The 21,272-nt window shown below is 41.5% G+C and overlaps 1 protein-coding gene across 3 annotated transcripts in view; it reads left to right on the forward strand.

The window, feature by feature from the left end:
- The window catches only part of LOC110522004 (rho-associated protein kinase 2), a 95,108-nt gene continuing 73,836 nt past the window's right edge, over nt 1-21,272 (forward strand). For 2 of the 3 annotated variants that reach the window (XM_036975533.2, XM_090232309.1), the window contains exons 1-2: nt 1-646; nt 20,732-20,813. In XM_036975533.2, coding sequence (XP_036831428.2) covers nt 548-646; nt 20,732-20,813 — 181 coding nt within the window. In that variant the 5' untranslated portion in view covers nt 1-547. The remainder of the gene's footprint in view (nt 647-20,731; nt 20,814-21,272) is intronic. The other variant, XM_090232310.1, reaches the window with a different exon arrangement.

Here is a 21,272-nt window from a genome sequence, read left to right on the forward strand (position 1 = left end):
AGACATTGGGATTTGTCCGTGCTTTATGGTAGTCGACAGAGCTACACATGAGCGTTCCAAAACTATTGAAAGTTATAGCTGTGACGTTAAAATCAATCAATGAGATATGAGGGGAGGAATTCCTGTCAATGAAGAAACTTTGCATTTACACCAAGATAATACTTGAGTCATGCTGAGCGGAGTTCACGAGTTCAATAATGTTACAGCGGTCGACACTTTCATATGATAAACCACCAAATGAATGAGTGAATTCTACGCGGGGAGATTCTGTCAGAATTTGAAAACCAACTTTAATGTCAAATAATACGTTGAGTGAACACTAAAAATAAATGATTAACCCGTTTATACCGTAAAAACAGCGCGTGTTCAGTGGAGCTGTCAGTTTTTATTGCTCATTCAACCAACCAGCAGCAAAACATTGAGTTGTCTCGAGCGCTGCCCGCCCGCGTTTTAAAGGGCCACCGCAGGTATTGACAAGTTTGTTGTCCGAACATTTCAGCTTGCCATCACATACCATTGACGAACCTGGATTCACTAAACTTGTATCATGTCGTCGGGAGCAGAGAAAAGGCTAGACAGCCGAAGGAAAAAGTTGGAATTCATGATCAGAGACCCGAAGTCAGCGTTAAACTTGGAGAGTTTACTGGTAAGTTGTAACAATACGTATGTCAAAGAGAGTAGCTTGGCTTTTTGTGTGTAAATTTATCAGACGATCTTATCCTGAGCAATTTACAGTAGCATACATTTGAGTATTGGTCCGCCGTGGGAATCGAACCCCCAACCCTGATGTTGCAAACTCATTGATCTACAAATTTAGCCACACAGGACGCTGATCAGAGTAATCATATTGCTAACTAGCTATAGAATGGACGTTTGATCAGATAACCTATGAGATGGTGATATTCACTTGTCAATTTTATTTAGGATATTCAGGGAATTTAGAGATTAGGGGAGACTCGGGCTATACCGGAGATATAGGCTACTCAATATAGCCTATTCACGTCGCAGTTAGTGACTATTGCGCTGTTTGCTCCGGCATGTTGGAAGACCAATGCGAATGTAAAATGAAGATTGGGACACAGAGGTGACGCTTCATGATTATCATAAATGGATTTAACGTGAGCATTTTTGTTCAATGAACAAATTACTTGCATGGACACGTGGTTTTGTTTCGGGAATGTTTTGTTAATTTGACATTTCGCAATGTTAAACCAACCGAACCAAATGAAAAAAATACATTGCAAAAAATAGTCGAACTCAGATTCAAACTATAGCTAAAAACTATGTGTGAAAACGTCAAACGAAAGGGATGCGCTGCATTGCATCATGTGTAGGCTACCTCTATGGGCCACATCTGAGACACAGATAAAGACAACTCAAAGAGTATTTGCTAAGTCACCATGTATTAGGCTCAGGTGTTAGATAAGAGCAAGAGCTGAGTAAACACTCATGTTGGTCTCCCTGACAGTTAGCTACCTTGGTCATGGCTAGAAGATATCCAGCTTTTGTCAAATTAAGTCAAACGTTTTTTTGTTTGTTGTCGCATTTGAGCTAATCCTAACCTTAACCCTTTTCCAAACCATAACCGAATTATCCTAACCTGCTACATTAATTCTCATAACCTGCTGCGTAAATTCTCCTAACCTGCTACAAAATGTCAAATCAGACTTTAATTTGACCAAAACTGGATCTCTGTAGCCATGACCTCTCCTCTGCTTACGTGTGACCTGGCTGGCAGCCATCCAGGAATGCATTGCGGTATTATCTGAAAGCCACCTTGTGAGTGGAGCTCATTGAAACTACAGTATGTTACTAACAACAAACATGGCAGCACGTTGCTAGCTGATAAGTCAGGCAATAAGGGAGTCACTTGGTTTTTGTTCTAGCATTCCTTTGACTAAATCTCAGCACACACACCTTAGCCCAGGGATCATCACCTAGATTTAGCCGGGACGATTTCGAGGGTCGGAACATAAATGCAAATTATTTATATATCATTTATATACACACATACATTACCAGTAAAACGTTTGGACAGACCTACTCATTCAAGGGTTTTCTTTATTTTTACTATTTTCTAAACTCAGCAAAAAATGAGCCGTCCCTTTTTAAACCCTTTTCTTCATTGTAAAGAGTTTAAACACTGTTTCCCATGCTTGTTCAATGAACCATAAACAACTAATGAACATGAACCTGTGGAACGGTCATTAAGACACTAACAGCTTACAGACGGTATACAATTAAGGTCACAGTTATGAAAACTTAGGTCACTAAAGAGGCCTTTCTACTGACTCTGAAATACACCAAAAGAAAGATGCCCAGGGCCCTGCTCATCTGTGTGAAGGTGCCTTAGGGATGCTGCAAGGAGGCATGAGGACTGCAGATGTGGCCAGGGCAATAAATTGCAATGTCCATACTGTGAGATGCCTAAGACAGCGCTACAGGGAGACTGGATGGACAGCTGATTGTCCTCGCAGTGGTAGACCACGTGTAACAACACCTGCACAGGATCGGTACATCCGAACATCACACCTGTGGGACAGGTACAGGATGGCAACAACAACTACCGAGTTGCACCAGGAATGCACAATCCCTCCATCAGTGCTCAAACTGTCCGCAATAGGCTGAGAGAGGCTGGACTGAGAGCTTGTAGGCCTGTTGTAAAGCAGGTCCTCACCAGACATCACTGACAACAACGTCGCCTATGGGCACAAACCCACCGTCGCTGGACTAGATAGGACTGGCAAAAAGTGCTCTTCACTGACAAGTCACAGTTTTGTCTCACCAGGGGCGATGGTCGGATTCACATTTATCGTCGTAGGAATGAGCGTTACACCGAGGCCTGTACTCTGGAGCGCGCTCGATTTGGAGGTGGAGGGTCCATCATGGTCTGGGGCGGTGTGTCACAGCATCATCGGACTGAGCTTGTTGTCATTGCAGGCAATCCCAACGCTGTGCGTTACAGGGAAGACATCCTCCTCCCTCACGTGGTACCCTTCCTGCGGGCTCATCCTGACATGACCCTCCAACATGACAATGCCACCAGCCATACTGCTCGTTTTGTGCATGATTTCCCGCAAGACATAAATGTCAGTGTTCTGCCATGGCCAGCGGAGAGCCCGGATCTTAATCCCATTGAGAACAGTCTGGGACCTGTTGGATCGGAGGGTGATGGCTAGGGCCATTCCCCCCCAGAAATGTCCAGGAACTTGCAGGTGCCTTGGTGGAAGAGTGGGGCAACATCTCACAGCAAGAACTGGCAAATATGGTGCAGTCCATGAGGAGGAGAGGCACTGCAGTACTTAATACAGCTGGTGTACTTTTGTTTTTGACACCTCCCCCCTTGTTCAGGGACACATTATTCCATTTCTGTTAGTCACATGTCTGTGAACCTTGTTCATTTTATGTCTCATTTGTTGACTCTTGTTATGTTCATACAAATATTTACACATGTTAAGTTTGCTGAAAATAAACGCAGTTGACAGTGAGAGGAAGTTTATTTTTTGCTGAGTTTACATTGTGGATTAATAGTGAACACATCAAAACTATGAAATAACACATGGAATCCTGTAGTAACCAAAAAAGTGTTGAACAAATATTTGAGATTCTTCAAAGTAGCCACCCTTTGCCTTGATGACAGCTTTGCACACTCTTGGCATTCTCTCAACCAGCTTCATGAGGTAGTCAACTGGAATGTATTTCAATTAACAGGTGTGCCTTGTTAAAAGTTAATTTGTGGAATTTATTTCCTTCAGTTGTGTTGTGACAAGGTAGGGGTGGTATAAAGAGGGGGGGCAAATAAAACCACTTGGCAAGCGGACCACCAGTTGGGGAAACCTGCCTTCGCCTCAGGCAGTGGTCGTATGCCTGAATCTCTATGACGTTCTCAGGATTTGGGGCACACCTAATGTGCTAAATGGAGCCCTTTAAAGAATACACATACAAATGTCTAGGTTGGATTGACATGCTTTTCTAGATGAGGTTGTACTTACTGTATGTACCCACTCTGCTCATTTAATCTCTTTCAATCCCTCCCCCATAACGCCCATGAGCGTATTTAACTGGTTTAGAATAAACAGATTATCTATGTAGTTAGATTGTTGTTAGGCAGATTAGATCATTATGGGATTATAAAAGAAAGATTAGCTAGCAAACTCCATAGACAGATTCTGAATCATACATTATGGGCGTGTTTATTTATCGAGCAGCTCAAAGTAGGATGGCTGATTTAGGATCAGTTTAACCTTTTAGATCAAAATGATCAAGAATATATGGATGGGGGGACCTGATCCTAGATCAGCACTCTTACTCTGATACGCTTGATATATATGGCCCCTGACCTTACAGAGGGTCTACTCTTGGAGTGGTTGGTTGACGTTGGTTGTAAGAAAAAGTCTCAAGTTTCATTAGTCATATGTACAGGATACACATAGTATACACCGTTCAACTAAATACTTAATTGCAGGTTCCTTCTTGACAATGCAACAACAATAAGAAATTATAAACGATAAGAATAAAAACATAAAGTAAATGGCTCAGTAGAATAGAATAAACATTTTTGCATAAGTAAAATATTTACACGTGTTTTGGGGAAGGGGGATTTGTGCAAGTGTTTAAATTGTGCAGTATTGAGCAATCATAATAAGAGTCTGGTAGCAGCAGTTGTGGTATGTGTAGCATGAATGTAAATGTGTATGTTTGTAGGTGTGTATGTCTTTGTGTGTGTACGTGAGTGAGTGCATGTGTGCTAAGGTGCGGAGAATCAGAGCAGGTGGTCAGTCCAGTTCAACTGTCTCTGAGCCTGTTGGTATCAGACCTCATGCTCCGATTTGGGTGGGATGCACAGTCCCAGTGATGTACTGGTCTGTGGTCATGGACAGAGCAATTCCTGTACCAGATCGTGATGCGACTGATCAGCACACTCTCGATCGTGCAGTGGTAGTATTTGGAGAAGACCCGGGGTGGCTTGTCAAATTTCTTCATCCACCTTAAGAAGTAGAGATGCTGTTGCGCCCTCTTGACAAGAGTGGTGGTGTTTTTGGTCCATGACAAGTCCTTTTTTAAAATGTTTAATTTTATTTCACCTTTATTTAACCATGTAGGTTACTTGAGAACAAGTTCTCATTTGCAACTGCGACCTGGCCAAGATAAAGCATAACAGTTCGACCCATACAACAACACAGTTACAAATGGAATAAACAAACATACAGTCAATAATACAGTAAAAAAAAAAGGAAAACAAAAAGTCTATATACAGTGAGTGCAAATGAGGTAGGATACGGGAGTTAAGGCAATTAATAGGCCATGGTGGCGAAGTAATTACAATATAGCAATTAACCTGTCCAGGACTGGGGAACCCCGTTCCACTAGCGGAACTCCTCTCCAACAGCCAATGAAATTGCAGGGCGCCAAATACAAATCCAATTTCTCAAACATACAAGTATTAGGCACCATTTTAAAGATAAAATTCTCCTTAATCCAGTCACAGGGTCTGATTTCAAAAATGCTTTACAGCGAAAGCTCCACAAACGATTATGTTAGGTCACCACCAACTCACAGAAAAACCCAGCCATTTTTCCAGCCAAAGAGAGAAGTCACAAAAATAACAAATATAGATAAAAATGAATCACTAACCTTTGATGATCTTCATCAGATGTCACTCATAGGACTTCATGTTACACAATACATGTATGTTTTGTTCGGTAAAGTTCATATTTATATCCAAAAATCTTATTTTACATTGTTAGGTGTTATGTTCAGTAATTCCAAAACTTGCAGTGATATTGCAGAGAGCCACATGAATTCACAGAAATACTCATTATAAATGTTGATGAAAATTCAAATGTTTCGCATGGAACTTTAGATACACTTCTCCTTAACCTTTTGCGACGAGCAAACCCGTATCCGGGAGTGTAATCATAGCCTCAAATGCATTAGCATAACGCAACGGACATAAATACCCCTATAAACTTTTCCTATTCATGAAAATCGCAAATGAAATGAAATAAATATATTCAAACACAAGCTTAGCCTTTTGTTAACAACACTGTCATCTCAGATTTTCAAAATATGCGTTACAGCCAACGCTAGACAAGCATTTGTGTAAGTTTATCATGGCATAATGCTATGCTAGGCTCTGAGGCAGCAGGCAACATTTTCACGAAAATAAGAAAAGCAACCAAATTAAATCATTTACCTTTGAAGAACTTCAGATGCTTTCACTCAGGAGACTCCCAGTTAGATAGCAAATGTTCCTTTTTTCCAAAAATATTTTTGTAGGCGAAATAGCTCCCGTTTGTTCATCATGCTTGGCTGAGAAATCGACCCTAAAATGCTACAACTATAACGCCAAACATTTTTCAAAATTTGTTCCATAATATCGATAGAAACACGGCAAACGTTGTTTAGGATCCATCCTCAAGGTGTTTTTAACAAATATATTCGATAATATATCCGTCGAGGCAGTTGGTTTCTCATAAGAAGCGATTGGAAAAATGGCTACCTCAGTATTTTACGCAAGGTTTTCTGCGGGAGACACCATGTGACCACATGCCATATATGGTCCCTTACAGCCATTCTTCAAGGGAAATGCCTAAAAAGACGCCAGCCACAATGCTGTAGACACCTTGGGGAAAACGTGGAAAACGTAAGCTCATTCGTAGCTCATTCACAGTCATATAAGGAGCATTGGCATGAGGCGGTTTCAAAAAATGCGTCACTTCCTGGTTGGATTTTTATCTGGGTTTCGCCTGTAAAATCAGTTCTGTGGCACTCACAGACAATATATTTGCAGTTTTGGAAACGTGAGAGTGTCTTCTTTCCAAAGCTGCCAATTATTATTATTATATGCATAGTCGAGCATCTTTTCGTGACAAAATATATTTTTAAAACGAGAACGTTTTTCATCCAAAAATTAAAATAGCGCCCCCTAAATCCAACTGGTTAATGCAACCGCTGTGTCAGATTTCAAAAAAACTTTACGGAAAAAGCATAATCTGAGTACGGCGCTCAGAGCCCAATCCATCCAAAATAAATATCCGCCAATAAATGTTTGTTTTGTTCGATAATGTCCATCATTTATGTCCATTTTTGTCCAAATAGCATCTTTTGTTAGGGCGTTTGGTAAACAAATCCAAAATCGCATTCAGGTCCAGTCGGACGAAAAGTTCAAAAAGTTATATTACAGGTCGAAGAAACTTGTCAAACTAAGTAAAGAATCAATCTTTAGGATGTTTCTATCATTAATGTTCCAACCAGAGAATTCCATTGTCTGTAGAATGAAACGAGAGATACCTCTCATGTGAAATGTGCATGACTGAGAACGAGGCTGCTGGCAGACCCCTTAGTCAAACAGCTCCCATCCGGCCCCCCTTCACAGGAGAAGCCTGAAACAACGTTCTAAAGACGGTTGACATCTAGTGGAAGCCTTAGGAAGTGCAACATTACCCATTTCCCACTGTGAATTCGATAGGGGCTGAGTTAAAAAACTACAAACCTCAGATTTCCCACTTCCTGTTTGGATTTTTTTCTCTGGTTTTTGCTGCCATATGAGTTCTATTATACTCACAGACATCATTCAAACAGTTTTAGAAAATTCCGAGTGTTCTATCCAATACAACTAATAATATGCATATATTAGCATCTGTGACTGAGTAGGCAGTTTACGCTAGGCAGGGCAGGGCACGGCAGGGCACGCTATTCATCCAAAAGTGAAAATGCTGCCCCCTATCCCAAAGAAGTTATTAAACACTGGAATGGCAATATGCAGTGATCTTTGAGCTGCTAAGACAGCTGGTGCTTAAAGCTAGTGAGGGAGATATAAGTCTCCAGCTTCAGTGATTTTTGCAGTTCGTTCCAGTCATTGGCAGCAGAGAACTGGAAGGAAAGGCGGCCAAAGGATGAATTGGCTTTGGGGGTCACCAGTGAGATATACCTGCTGGAGCGCGTGCTATGAGTGGGTGCTGCTATGGTGACCAGTGAGCTGAGATAAGGCAGGGCTTTACCTAGCAGAGACTTGGAGTAGATGACCTGGAGCCAGTGGGTTTGGCGACGAGAGTGAAGCGAGGGCCAGCCAACGAGAGAGTTCAGGTCGCAGTGGTGGGTAGTATATGGGGCTTTGGTGACAAAACGGATGGCACTGTGATAGACCGCATCCAATTTGTTGAGTAGAGTGTTGGAGGCTATTTTATAAATGACATCGCTGAAGTCGAGGATCGGTAGGATGGTCAGTTTTACGAGGGTATTTTTGGCAGCATGAGTGAAGGATGCTTTGTTGCGAAATAGGAAGCAGATTCTAGATTTCATTTTGGATTGGAGATGCTTAGTGTGAGTCTGGAAGGGGAGTTTGCAGTCTAGCCAGACACCTAGGTATTTGTAGTTATCCACATATTCTAAGTCAGAGCCATCCAGAGTAGTGATGCTGGACCGGTGGGCAGGTGCGGGCAGTGATCGGTTGAAGAGCATGCATTTAGTTTTACCTGCATTTAAGAGCAGTTGGAGGCCACGGAAGGAGAGTTGTGTGACATTGAAGCTCGTCTGGAGGTTAGTTAACAGTGTCCAACAAAGGGCCAGAAGTATACAGAATGGTGTCGTCTGCGTAGAGGTGGATCAGAGAATCAACAGCAGCAAAAGCGACATCATTGATGTATACAGAGAAAAGAGCCTGCCAGAGGTCCGAACAACAGGCCCTCCGATTTGACACACTGAACTCTATCAGAGAAGTAGTTGGTAAACCAGGCGTGACACCCCCATAGAGAATGCCAGAGGTCCGAACAACAAGCCCTCTGATTTGACACACTGAACTCTATCAGAGAAGTAGTTGGTAAACCAGGCGAGGCAATCACTTGAGAAATCGAGGCTGTTGAGTCTGCCAATAAGAATGTGGTGATTGACAGAGTCGAAAGCCTTGGCCAGGTCGATGAATACGGCTGCACAGTAAAGTCTCTTATCGATGGCGGTTATGATATAATTTAGGACCTTGAGCGTGGCTGAGGTGCACCCATGACCAGCTCTGAAACCAGATTGCATAGCGGAGAAGATAAATTGAGATGGTCGGTAATCTGTTAACTTGGCTTTCGAAGACCTTAGAAAGGCAGGGTAGGATAGATTTAGGTCTGTAGCAGTTTGGGTCTGGAGTGTCTCCCCCTTTGAAGAGGGGGATGACCGCTGCAGCTTTCCAATCTTTGGGAATCTCAGACGATACAAAAGAGAGGTTGAACAGGCTAGTGATAGAGGTTGCAAAAAGTTTGGTAGATAATTTTAGAAAGAGATTGTCTAGCCCGGCTGATTTGTAGGGGTCCAGATTTTGCAGCTCTTTCAGAACATCAGCTATCTGGATTTGGGTGAAGGAGAAATCGGGGAGGCTTGGGCGAGTTGCTGTGTTGGAGTGCAATGCTGTTTACCGCGGTAGGGGTAGCCAGGTGGACAGCATGGCCAGCTGTAGAAAAATGCTTATTGAAATTCTCAATTGCAGTGGATTTATCAGTGGTGACAGTGTTTCCTAGCCTCAGTGCAATGAGCAGCTGGGAGGAGGTGCTCTTATTCTCCATGGAATTTACAGCGTCCCAGAACTTTTTTGAGTTTGCGCTACAGGATGCAATTTTCTGCTTGAAAAGGCTAGCCTTAGCTTTCCTACCTGCCTGTGGATATTGGTTCCTAACTTTCCTGAAAAGTTGAATATCACGGGGGCTATTCGATGCTAATTCAGAACGCCACAGGATATTTTTGTGCTGGTCAAGGGCAGTCAGGTCTGGAGAGAACCAAGGGTTATATCTGTTCCCATGTTCTAATTTTTTGAAAGGGGCATACTTATTTAAAGAATGACCAGGCATCCTCTGCTGACGGGATGAGGTCAATATCCTGCCAGGATACCCGGGCCAGGTCAATTAGAAAGGCCTCCTCGCTGAAGTGTTTTAGGGAGCGTTTGACAGTGATGAGGGGTGGTCGTTTGACCGCGGACCCATTACAGATGCAGGCAATGAGGCAGTGGTCGCTGAGATCTTGGTTGAAAACAGCAGAGGTATATTTGGAGGGCAAGTTGGTTAGGATGATATCTATGAGGGTGCCCGTGTTTACAGATTTGGGCCTGTACCTGGTGGGTTCATTGATCATTTGTGTGAGATTGTGGGCATCTAGTTTAGATTGTAGGATGGCTGGGGTGTTAAGCATGTCCCATTTTAGGTCACCTAGCAGCAGTAGCTCTGAAGATAGATGTAGGGCAATCAGTTCACATATGGTGTCCAGGGCACAGCTGGGGGCAGAGTGTGGCCTATAGCAAGCGGCAACCGTGAGAGACTTGTTTCTGGAAAGGTGGATTTTTAAAAGTAGAAGCTCAAATTGTTTGAGTACAGACCTGGATAGTGGGACAGAACTCTGCAGGCTATCTCTGCAGTAGGTTGCAACTCCGCTCTCTTTGGCAGTTCTATCTTGTTGGAAAATATTATAGTTAGGGATGGAAATTTCAGGGTAGTCTTCCTGAGCCAGGATTCAGACACGGTTAGGACATCCGGGTTTGCAGAGTGTACTAGGGCAGTGAATAAAACAAACTTAGGGAGGAGGCTCCTAATGTTAACATGCATGAAACCAAGGCTTTTACGGTTACAGAAGTCAACAAATGAGAGCGCCTGGGAAATAGGAGTGGAGCTAGGCACTGCAGGGCCTGGGTTAACCTCCACATCACCAGAGGAACAGAGGAGGAGTAGGATAAGGGTACGGCTAAATGGTAAAAGTACGTTCAGAACAGAGAGTAAATGCAAATGCATGCAGTCAATGACAAAATTGACTTAGTCACACACTCACACTGCCCCTTAAATGAAGCTGACCCCGAGCTCCCAGAAATGCTGGGTAAAGTCAAATAACTCTGTCCCATAAGGGACTGTATGTTATTTATATTGAGGACTACCTGGAGAAAATCTGACCTTTTTATTAAATTAAAATCAATGGCCCTCCCTTCAGTAAAGTATATTTTATCCAACCCTCCCTGAAAGCTTGGGGGGGAAAGCAAGTTTTCCTCGACTATACCCAAAATAATAATTAAAACATAAAGTGGACAGCAGAGAACATTTCTACCGTTTACCCTCACTCCTAGTGCAGGCCAGGGCTGCGTTTCCCAAAAGCATCTTAGTGCTTAGCATCTTATTCCATTGACACTAAATGGACGGAAGAATATTTTAGTCCTACGATGCTTTTGGGAAACCCAGAGCCTTAGCTTTGCCGTTTTAGAAACTGGTCTTTGTTTTGTAAGCATTACATGGCAGAGTAGCCAGAAGGTTGCAGACAAGGGTAGGGGTAAAAAGAGTTTGATTTTAATAAAAGCCCCGCCTGAATCATTTGTTGTTTAACACAGCAGCCGTATATCATCAGGTAGGCTTATATGCACTTGAAACTTTTCTTTCATTTGGGAAACTATAATTTTCAAATGTATTCTTATTATATTCCATGATATTGTTGTTACAAAATAGATATGTGTTGACTGATTAGGGCATGGGAATATAAAGCTAAATTTACAAGCTAGGCATGCATAGCTCACTGCGCGATCCTCAAACCAAAGACTGGCCAAACCTGTGTTTCTACAAGCTAATTAAAAGTCACTGTAGAACGACTGTATAGCCTAATAAGGCATTTTTCATTAAATTATTATTTAATTCTAAGTACTTAGAATGTTGTTGAAGTGCTGTTGTTGAAATGCTGAGTGCTCCTGCCAGCCTGAAGCGTATCACAAATGCTTCACAATTGATTTCTAAAATGGCCGGCAGCCTTGAAATAATAGTAATATAGCCTAATAAGTTATTTTTTTTCCTTCTTAGGCTACCTGGCTTGCTCCTGACTGATTTAGAGTTAGTACGTTATTTAATAGCCTGTCGAAATGTCGAACGTCAATTGATATTGACAGAATTACACATTACTTCCCAAGCAAAGTCAATTTATTTTTGTCTCCTCAACTATAGAAGGTTGTAGTGCAGCCCCAAATGACCTAGAGACAAACAACATATAGCCCATATGCATCAGAGTCACGCCTTTCCCTGGCATTTTACAGCTTGTTTCTAGCATAAAGCATTGCGGACTAATGCATTGTTATAGATCGCTTTATATAATCCGGTCCATTATATGTTTTTCAAAGGGGTAGAGCTTTGCTTTTAGCCATTTTCTATAACAAAAGTCAATATCTTCACATACCCCCCCAATTCGAGCCCTGGTTTTAACCTAACACACCAAGCTCTTCCCTGAGATATTTAAGGAGTTACTGTCAAACGGGTAGATCTAACTCGTATTTCTTGAATAGGAAGAAACAGGCTCCAACACAAAGCACTCTTGTTTTTAGTAGCCTAAAGTCAAGTTAAAATGATGACTGTTTGAATGAATTAGGCCTTCTTGAATTAGCCTACTTTCAGCACCCATGCACACTATCTCCGCAGCTGTGCTTCATAGTAATGTAAGTTATGTAAATTACTTGAATATGGCTTAATGTGAGGTCAATAACTCTGATAAATAGCTTCATTACTTTTTATTCAAATCAATTCTAGCAGTAGCAAGCTTACCTCCGGTCCTGCTTCTCATCTTCGTGCTCTCCCTCTCAAACTGAACAGGACATCAGTAGGCCTAGTCCACTTGCACAGTTCAGGGTTTCCGTTAGCAGGCAATTGCCGTCTTGTAGCTAATTATGCCGTCTTTTGGCCAAAATCCATAAATTAAACTGTTGCCGGCCAAAATGACCTGGAGAAAAAAAATTCCATTGCAAAATAATGCTTTTTATTCATTGATGGAAATACCACTCGATGTAAACACATTTGACCATCAAGTTGATTCGTTGATAGGTTAAATTGCATGGCCTGTGTATTTTTGTTAGTCATCATGTACAGTTGAAGTTGGAAGTTTACGTACACTTAGGTTGGAGTCATTAATAAAACTTGTTTTTCAACCACCCCACACATTTCTCGTTAACAAACTATAGCTTTGTGCATGACGCAAGTAATTTTTCGAACAAATGCTTACAGACAGATTATTTAACTTACAATACACTGTATCACAATTCCAGTGGGTCAGTGGGTCAAGTTTACATACACTAAGATGACTGTGCCTTTTAACAGCTTGGAAAATTCCAGAAAATGATGTCATGGCTTTAGAAGCTTCTGATAGGCGAATTGGCATCATTTGAGTCAATTGGAGATGTGCCTGTGGATATATTTCAAGGCCTACCTTCAATTTCAGTGCTTCTTTGCTTGGCATCATGATAAAATCTAAAGAAATCAGCCAAGAAGTCTGGTTCATCCTTGGGAGTAATTTCCAAACGCCTGAAGGTACCACGTTCATCTGTACAAACAATAGTACGCAAGTGTAAACACCATGGGACCACGCAGCCGTCATACCACTCAGGAAGGAGACGCGTTCTGTGTCCTAGAGATTAATGTACTTTGGTGCAATCCCAGAACAACAACACAGAAAAACTACCTTGTGAAGATGCTGGAGGAAACAGGTACAAAAGTATCTATATCCACAGTAAAACGAGTCCTATATCGACATAACCTGAAAAGCCGCTCAGCAAGGAAGAAGCCACTGCTCCAGAACCGCCATAAAAAAGCCAGACTACGGTTTGCAACTGCACATGGGGACAAAGATCGTACTTTTTTTTATAGAAATGTCCTCTGGTCTGATGAAACAAAAATAGAACTGTGTGGGTATAATGACCATCGTTATGTTTGGAGGAAAAAGGGGGAGGCTTGCAAGCCGAAGAACATCATCCCAACCGTGAAGCACGGGGGTGGAAGCATCATGTTGTGGGGGTGCTTTGCTGCAGGAGGGAGTGGTGCACTTCACAAAATAGAAGGCATCATGAGGGAGGGAAATGTTGCTTCAATATATCCACATCATCTCAATACATCAGTCAGGAAGTTAAAGCTTGGTCGCAAATGGGTCTTCCAAATGGACAATGACCCCAAGCATACTTCCAAAATTGTGGCAAAATGACTTAAGAACAACAAAGTCAAGATATTGGAGTGGCCAGCACAAAACCCTGACCTCAAGCCCTATAGAAGATTTGTGGGAAGAACTGAAAAAGAGTCAAAATGCACTTATTGTGGGAAGCTTGTGGAAGGCTACCCCAAAACGTTTGACTCAAGTTAAACATTTTGAAGGCAATGCTACCAAATACTAATTGAGTGTATGTAAACTTCTGACCCACTGGGAATGTGATGAAAGAAATAAAAGCTACAATTAATCATTCCCTCTACTATTATTCTGACATTTCACATTCTTAAAATAAAGTGGTGATCCTAACTGACCTAAGACAGGGAATTTTTACTAGGAATAAATGTCAGGAATTGTAAAACTCAGTTTAAATGTATTTGGCTAAGGTGTATGAAACTTCCGACATTAACTGTATCTTATTTATACAACACAACTATCACACGTTCACAGCATGGAGAGACTATTTAGAGGGAGTTTTCCTGTAGCTCTTCATCTGGTTGTTGTTGAAGTAAATCATGTGCTTTTATAAGCCCATTCATTGTGCAACACTTCAAAACTCAATTGCGTGTTGAAAACAGTTTTGGTTCATGATTAAAAAGAGCTACTATTGTTATTTCTCAACGTGTAAATGAAGCTTGCCTCCCATTCACAATTCAAATGCAGGCAACAGGCAAAATGATTGTCAAGAAATAAACCAAAACTTATTCCTCACAAGTGTAGCAGGTTGTGAACTCTGTAAACAACGTTTCCACTCTGAGAATGAGAACGGTGAATGACTGACTGTAATTAATACATGCATTAACAGAAGTTAATGTAACCAAATGACGGGGATTAACTGTACATTTACTACTGGTGACATATGTAACGGGGAATTGATCCAAAAAATAATCAAAGTGCAAACAATTCAAACAATGAAAGCTCAACAATTTTCAGGAGACAGCTTAGCCATTCTGGAGAGAGACACGCCTATATCTTTGCCACACACCCCTCCCCTTCCTGTCTCAACATTTGAAATGATACTCAAGACACATAATATTTTAGATGCTCTTCACTGACAGCCACAACTCAATAATCAGCTAGACCTATTGCCACGTGCGCTGCCCAAATTGTGGGCTTCCCAAGTATGCATAGGCCTACGAGCTTGTGACAACAATCTAAATGTTTGTATTTTTTTCTAAGCAAATGATCCTCGATTCTTCTGTGGATAAGTCATGCTTTCTGGTGACTTATTACATTTTTTCTGTTTAGACAGGAATAATTGTATCATTTTGGCAAATGTATTTCCATTTACCTCTCTATTGGCCATTTCTCTCCTGTTCTATTGTTTTTCATATCAACTTTCTTTCCTTGTCCAGAAGCCAAAGGCACAATCCTAGTCGTATTAGCAACCTATCCTAGTTGTTCCATCTGTAGATTCCCTCTCTTTCTAAATTTCTATCAGAGATTTGTATCTCTGTCACATATGGAACCGGTAACAGGTGCGCTGGTTAGAATGTTATTACACATTCCAAGCTTAATTGCCAATAATGTTTTCCGCTAATTGCATTTTGTTTAATGTTTAAAAATGGTGTTTTATTGACTGCTTCATTACATGAGTTGCATTTTCCGTTAAGAATTCATTACCATAATCTAAATGTGAGTTCTGTCATTCAGGGCAACACGGTTGGAATCCCAATGGGTGCATAACCCATTTGGGCTTCCATCCACAGTGTCCAGAATGACCCAATGCATATGGGTTCGGTACATTTCTCAAATGTCATGTAAATGTAAATCTTGCTGGTCACGTTGTCGTCGCCACATTTTCCCAATGGTTTACATCAGCAAGAGCAGGGTGGCCCGGGGCTCATGATTGGGAATGCCTATCCATTGCTGTGTGCAATGCAGTGTAGCCTAGTTTCATATAAACCATCCCAGCAGTGCAAGAACTTGGGAAGGAAGTACATTTAACTTTGCCCTGTGCTTCTCCGAGCATGCTCATAGTTTAGCCTAGGCCTATAGCCTTTAGTATAGGCTTTGGATCATTTTATTGAGACCACACTAGGCACACTTGATATTGCGGACTCAGCAGAGAATCAGGGATGAGGGGCATCATCGGGAACACATCAAGGAATTGTTCCACATGCCAAGGACACCTCCCTCCCCCTAGTTAGCACCAGTTGACCCCTAGATTGGGGGGAACACCCCTCCCCCCTCCCCACATTCCTGGTTTGGCACTGACTACAGTGACATTTTTAGTTCTCCTGTCAAACCCCTCAGTCCTGTTGCCATGTACTGTGCTGAGGACACCAGGGTTGTTGTGTTCAGTAAGGCACACCGTAGTAAAATGTTTTACATCAGGTAGCGCTCGAGGGTGCCAGGCTGCCCATCATTATGCACACTTGTCACCATCTTTAAGTGCATCAGCGCCTCATTGGACTCACCTGGACTACATATATCTGTCTATTCCTCAGTTTCATCCCCGTGTCAGCATTAATGTTGTTATGTTTCCTTTGTCGAGACGCTGTCCGTGTTTTGTTTCATGTCTGTTATTTGTTAAATATTCACTCCCCGTACTTGCTTCTCATCTCTGAGCGTCTGTCCTCACAGTGTGTTTGTGTGTGGTAGAGGTAAAGTATTTATAGATTACCCTCTCTCCATATACTATAAGCTTGTTGTGGTGGAGTGTAGACCGTTTCTAGACAGCAGAGGCAGAGGTCTGCCATCCCAGTCCCTGTACATCAGAGGCAGAGCTCTACAGTCGTGGCCAAAAGTTTTGAGAATGACACAATTATTCATTTTCACAAAGTCTGCTGCCTCAGTTTGTATGATGGCAATTTGCATATACTCCAGAATGTTATGAAGAGTGATCAGATGAATTGCAATTAATTGCAATGTCCTTCTTTGCCATTCAAATGAACTGAATCCCCCAAAAACATTTCCACTACATTTCAGCCCTGCCATAAAAGGACCAGCTGACATCATGTCAGTGATTCTCTCATTAACACAGGTGTGAGTGATGAAGACAAGGGTGGAGATCACTCTGTCAAGCTGATTGAGTTTGAATAACAGACTGGAAGCTTCAAAAGGAGGGTGGTGCTTGGAATCATTTTTCTTCCTCTGTCAATCATGGTTACCTAAAAGGAAACACGTGCCGTCATCATTGCTTTGCACAAAAAGGGCTTCACAGGCAAGGATATTGCTGTCAGTAAGATTGCACCTAAATCGTCCATTTATCGGATCATCAAGAACTTCAAGGAGAGCGGTTCAATTGTTGTGAAGAACGCTTCAGGGCCCCCAAAAAAGTCCAGCAAACGCCAGGACTGTCTTCTAAAGTTGATTCAGCTTCAGAATCGGGACACCAGTACAGTGCTTGCTCAGGAATGGCAGCAGGCAGGTGTGAGTGCATCTGCATGCACAGTGAGGCAAAGACTTTTGGAGGATGGCCTGGTGTCAAGAAGGGCAGCAAAGAAGCCACTTCTCTCCAGGAAAAACATCAGGAACAGACTGATATTCTGCAAAAGGTACAGGGATTGGACTGCTGAAGACTGGGGTAAAGTCATTTTCTCTGATGAGTCCCCTTTGCGATTGTTTGGGGCACCCGGAAAAAAGCTAAGTCCGGAGAAGACAAGGTGAGCGCTACCATCAGTCCTGTGTCATGCCAACAGTAAAGCATCCTGAGACCATTCGTGTGTGGGGTTGCTTCTCAGCCAAGGGAGTGGGCTCACTCACAATTTTGCCTAAGAACACAGTCATAAATAAAGAATGGTACCAACACATCCTCCGAGAGCAACTTCTCCCAACCATCCAGGAGCACCTTGCCATAAGGCAAAAGTGATAACTAAGTGGCTCGGGGAACAAAACATCGATATTTTGGGTCCATGGCCAGGAAACTCCCCAGACCTTAATCCCATTGAGAACTTGTGGTCAATCTTCAAGAGGCGAGTTGACAAACAAAAACCTGCAAATTCTGACAAACTCCAAGCATTGATTATGCAAGAATGGGCTGCCGTCAGTCAGGATGTGGCCAAGAATTTAATTGCCAGCATGCCAGGGCAGATTGCAGAGGTCTTAAAAACGAAGGATCAACACTGCAAATATTGACTCTTTGCATCAACTTCATGTAATTGTCAATAAAAGTCTTCGACACTTATGAAATGCTTGTTACTATAGAATACTGAAGTATAATTACATCTGACCAAAATATCTAAAGACACTGAAGCAGCAAACTGTGTGAAAATTAATATTTGTGTCATTCTCAAAAATTTTGGCCACGACTGTACTAGTCATTGTGTCATATCCTTGTTATGCTGTCTATTTGCAGACTCATCTTCTCTCCCAGCTGTGTTGCATTTGGGAGAACACTGCTATGGAGGGCAATAAGGGATGATGGAGGGTAAAGATATTGAGTTCATTAGCCTAGTAGTTTTGATTTTTAACCATTAATATTAATACATTTTATTGTATTGTTGGGTTGTTTGATGGAGATGAGACAGTAGAATACTACTTAGAATGCATGCCCAGCCCAATACAGTACATTGCTTCATTCTTAGTGCCTGTGTGATTAAGTTAGTGGAACATAGTCAGTTTTAGTTAAAACGATTTCAAACTTAAAGGGATAGTTTAGCGATTTTACATTGTTGTCTTTACTATGGATTAAATTATATGACATGCTATTTTATCAAATCAACTCTCTGTAATTAATATTACCTGATTAAACTAATCATGTAAATGTAATTAACTAGGAGGTCGGGGCACCACGGAATAATGTTTATAGAGCTGTTGTCTTCCGAATAAACTCTTAAAGATCTGGTAATCTTTTATATCAATAGCAGTCAATTATTAATCAGAACTTTATTCAGTCTCATCTGAATGTCGTAAAATTATTGGTTATCTTCATGAACCCTGGCTAACAAGTTAAATCAGCAATACAAAATTTTGTTTAATTATTTATTTACTAAAAACCTAAATAATCACACAGAAATACATATACACAGGATGGATCATACATTGATTACTAATTATGTCATAAAAGAAAACGTCCCTAGTGGATGGAACCGATATGATGGCTGGTTACACAAAGAAAGAGGGTTGGGTTTGAATGAAAGAGCGGGAAGACTGAGGAACAAAAGGATTGGGTCTCTATTGTACCTTATGAAGCTATGCTATCGTGAATACAGAATCTTATGTATTCTTAATTCGGAAAAGGAAAAGGCAAGAAATAGATTTACTCTGAGCTGCATTTCGATAGATTGGTGGAAGATGGAAGGCTGGGTTGCACAGCAGAGATCTCCCTTGTCCTTTGAAGAATATTTCTGAGGGGATACGTTGTACTCTGTCGTCGTGTGGTAGAACAGACACGTTGTAGTACCCTGTCATTCTGAAGAGATTGTTTGTCCTTTCCTAGGCCATGCACGTTTGCAGCTGCTGCTTATAACTCAACTTCTAGGATGTATCACTTCTTTAGTGAATAAGAGTTCAAAGTTCATACCAAGTTGCCATACTCAGCTCGTGCAATATTCTGGCTGGTGAAGTCGAAATTCATCCTTCCAGCATGGAGATCGTCACCTTCATGTTGAAATTAGCCCTTTTATAAGTATGGACATCAGTCCTCACGTCATCGGGAACACAAGTGTAAATTATGTTAGGTTGTAGTCGTTCAACCATTCGCAACCAGAGCTCACGCTGGGGTTGGCTTAGTCTGCCGTGAATTGTGTGACTGGGGCTCTTATATAAATGTAGAAAAGGGGTTGGTTCATAATTGCCATCCAATGCCTATTCACTTGGGCGTAGCCACTGAGTGAGCATATTTTACTTATGAAAACAATTCTCAAATTTTAAAAACTAAAATGACATTTCATCGTTTCATAAATAATTTCATATTTAAACGTTTAAATTGCACAACAATCCCATGTGAATCCGATAACAAGAATATGTAGACTTTCTAAGATACAGTTTGTCGTCCTATCAGTAATAATGTCTCAGACGACAACTGATCTGATATCATATTCTTTAAGTACCAACGGATGCTTTCAACTGGTTGGATTACCAAAAAATTGTTCAGTTCCCAACCTTTTGATGTTACCATACTCTCTCTATGTTAACAACGGGCTTTCCAAGAGTCCGTCCTGTAGAGTAGAGAGAGAAAAGGGGGAAAGGTATTGTAACGGCTTTCTTCGGTAGAAGGAGAGTCGGACCAAAATGCAGCGTGGCTATTGCAATCCATGTTTATTTAATAATAAAAAACACGAACTTACAAAAAAACAATAAACGTAATGTGAAAACCGAACCAGCCTAAACTGGTGCAAACTAACACAGAGGACACTAAGGACAATCACCCACAAAACACCCAAAGAATATGGCTGCCTAAATATGGTTCCCAATCAGAGACAACGATAAACACCTGCCTCTGATTGAGAACCACTTCAGACAGCCATAGACTTCACTATAACACCCCACTAAGCTACAAACCCAACACACCACATACAAAAACCCATGCCACACGCTGGCCTGACCAAATAAATGAAAATAAACACAAAATACTTCGACCAGGGCGTGACAGGTATTTATGGGGGGTCATAAACCTCACCAACAGGGCAACGTCATGACAACATTTAGATCACCACTTTTCAAGGTAAGTGACCTAATATCTAAATATGTAACATCGCCGAACTATCCGTATTTTTTATTTTTTTTTAGCAGGGGAACTGAATTCTTAGATTAATTGTATATAATACATAAAACCATTTCAAACAGAGTAAATGTATTACATGTATTTTTCTTCTTTTCCCAGGAGTCCATGAATGCCTTGGCCCTGGATCTGGACTACCCTGCACTACGAAAAAACAAAAATATAGACGCCTTCTTAAACCGATGTAAGAGCTTTCCTAATAGAATTGCTGTTGATTATAAGATTATCATGCATTGCATTATCTAGACTTCTTCCATATCAGACATAATGGAAGACAGGTTCCTGGTTGTTTTTACTATAGACTTCTGATATTTGCACATGTGTTTGTGCCTAACTGAAGCATGGACATTAAAAAAATGTTGGTTTTTTTTCAAATTAGGACAGGTAGATTGCATTGTTACAAAGTTAGTGCTCACTGTATTGCAGTGGAGGCTGGTGACTTTAACAATTGCGGAGGATGGGAGAACCACAGTATAGACATGAAACGCACATAGATGACAAAGAGTGTTAATAAAATTGTCAAAGACTGACAGGGGTTGAGGTGTTCATAGGCTTCAGTGCAGGACAGGCTCATCGTGGATGAATGGTGTAGGAGAAGAGCTCAACTCTTCCACTGAGGGCAGGAGAGGATTTAACTGAGAAG

This window comes from Oncorhynchus mykiss, chromosome 4 (assembly GCF_057628025.1).
Source record: "Oncorhynchus mykiss isolate SJ-2025 chromosome 4, ASM5762802v1, whole genome shotgun sequence".
NCBI lineage: Eukaryota > Metazoa > Chordata > Actinopteri > Salmoniformes > Salmonidae > Oncorhynchus > Oncorhynchus mykiss.